Source organism: Nerophis ophidion, linkage group LG03, assembly GCF_033978795.1.
Source record: "Nerophis ophidion isolate RoL-2023_Sa linkage group LG03, RoL_Noph_v1.0, whole genome shotgun sequence".
In the NCBI taxonomy this organism is placed as follows: domain Eukaryota; kingdom Metazoa; phylum Chordata; class Actinopteri; order Syngnathiformes; family Syngnathidae; genus Nerophis; species Nerophis ophidion.
The window spans coordinates 89,109,652-89,112,151 of NC_084613.1; the positions used below are offsets into that span (position 1 = coordinate 89,109,652).

The 2,500-nt window shown below is 43.1% G+C and overlaps 1 protein-coding gene across 1 annotated transcript in view; it reads right to left on the bottom strand.

The window, feature by feature from the left end:
* Positions 1 to 2,500, bottom strand: part of LOC133548876 (fibronectin type III domain-containing protein 3B-like) — a 169,172-nt gene that overhangs the window by 114,503 nt on the left and 52,169 nt on the right. Inside the window, 1 exon segment of the mRNA XM_061893812.1 lies at positions 1,995 to 2,140. Coding sequence (XP_061749796.1) covers positions 1,995 to 2,111 — 117 coding nt within the window. The 5' untranslated portion in view covers positions 2,112 to 2,140.

The window sequence follows — 2,500 nt, forward strand, 5'->3', positions numbered from 1 at the left end:
TGCCCCTAAACAGCAAGGAATGCTCTAGAAAGAACAAGTAAAAATGCAGCAGCTGCAGATTGAAAAAAAAAAATCGACATATAATGGAATCGCGACCCAAGAATCGATATGGAATTGAATCGTGGGACACCCTGAGATTGGCAGCCCTACTATTTAGACGCTCCAGACAGATTACTTTTTTTGTATTTTTGTTCCAATATGGCTCTTTCAACGTTTTGGGTCGCCGAGACATCTGGTCTATGGGAAACACTGCAGTACTTAACTTCTTTTTACACTCTTAACAACTTAAACATGTGACATAAAATGCAGCCTGTGCTGTTTGCCCATAAAGTCCGGCTTGGACTTTTATAATATTTGTATAGAACTAAGGGTGTAACTATACGTGTATTTGTGTTGAACCGTTTCGGTACAGGGGGTTCTGTTCAGTACGAGGGTGTATCGAACGACTTTGTAAGCTAAAGTCTTAACAAGCTGCTCTGCTTCCTGCCTCTGTCTGAGCAGTGAGCACCCAGCATTGTCCCGCCCACACAACCATCTGATTGGTTACATACAAAGCCAATCAGCAGTGAGTATTCAGAGCGATGTAACAGCCAATCAGCAGTGAGTATTCAGAGCGATGTAACAGCCAATCAGCAGTGAGTATTCAGAGCGATGTAACAGCCAATCAGCAGTGAGTATTCAGAGCGATGTAGTCAATGCTGTAGCGTCAAACAGATATTCATTTAGCAGGGTAGCAGCGGACAGTGGACTCTCTCCAAATGATAAAACACACTTCCCAGTCACAACTATTACAAACATCACTATGAGCCCGTTGACCTTCTAGAAACTTAAACTGCAGCTCAGCTCGCTCGCACTTCTGGCTTTACATGAAGGCTAATTAGCTTTTAGCGTAACGTTAGATAATTTTGCTGTGTGTGTGTGTGTGTGTGTGTGTGTGTGTGTGTGTGTGTGTGTGTGTGTGTGTGTGTGTGTGTGTGTGTGTGTGTTAGGGGCAGCAAAGCCCTGTCTGTCTGTTATTTCATTGAACTCCATGGTGTTCAGGGATGAATAGTCTCTCCTATTGCAATTGTACTATTTTTCAGCTATAGTTACATGAATCATTAATAATGTAGCAGCCTAGTTTTGAATGGCAGGGTCCCTGCTATCACATGTTGATACAAATATAACATTTCCATAATAAAAGTCAACTGCAGACTTCCCAAATGCTGTAATAAATGAAGCATGATGAACTGACATGAAACGGTTTAATGTTGCACTTTTTATGTGTAGAAAAAAAGTTTTGTCATTTTATTTAATCTGAGCAACAACTTGAGGCAGTTTAATGTGGATTAACGTGGGCAGAATTATTATAGTGTTCCCAATGTTAAAAGGATAAAGCCATTGTTTACAAATGTGGTAAATAAATAACCCAAACATTCATATTTTGTTGTTTTCTTACTGTACCGAAAATGAACTGAACCGTGACCTCTAAACCCAGGTACGTACCAAACCCAGATTTTACACCCCTAATATATAACAGATTATTTCTGTGTTTTATGAGTTTTTATTGGGCTGCCATGAGATGGTGCAGGTGTACCTAATGTTGTGGCCGCTTTATGCAATGTTGAACATGAGCAAAAGCTGGCAGAGAGAGAGAGAGAGAGAGAGAGAGAGAGAAAAGTGCATGGACAATAATAGACGAGCTAACACGCACGCACGCACACACACGGACGCGCACACACACACACACACACACACACACACACACACACACACACACACACACACACACACACACACACAAATGCATTTAATGATGGGTCTGCATCCCTGGTTGCACACTTAGTTTAGACTGCAGGGCAAAAACAAAAAAGTTGTGTAACATGCTGCAACCATGGCTGTATTAACCTGCTTACTAAGTGTGTGTGTGTGTGTGTGTGTGTGTGTGTGTGTGTGTGTGGTCATGTGACACGACCTTTGACACCGCGCACCTGTCCACGCCGGACGCTGCTTACCTGCTGGGCTGCATCGCCGTTAACCATGTGAGGCATGAGCGGGACCTCCCCGTTCAGGAGAGGGGGCGGAGCCAAGTCCAGTGGAATCTGGTCTGTCATCATCATTGTGACGTACATTCATGGAGAATTTCACTCAACTGCCCGATCTGGAAAGTACACACACACAAAAAAAAACCTTGTCACTATACACACACATGCATGCACGCGCACACACACGCACACACATACACACACACGCACGCACGCACGCACGCACGCACACACACACACACACACACACACACACACACACACACACACACACACACACACACACACACACACACACACACGCAGGTATGTCGAAGCATATTTCCATTGACGTCACACAAGCGGAAGTATTTTCATCACAAAGCAAAACAAAAGTAGGAATTCTCCATCAAATGCGCTCATTGACTTTGGAATTTGTATTCAAGCAGTGAAGTTGTCAACTTGTGTAAAAGCTAAATAAAAAGAGAATACAACAA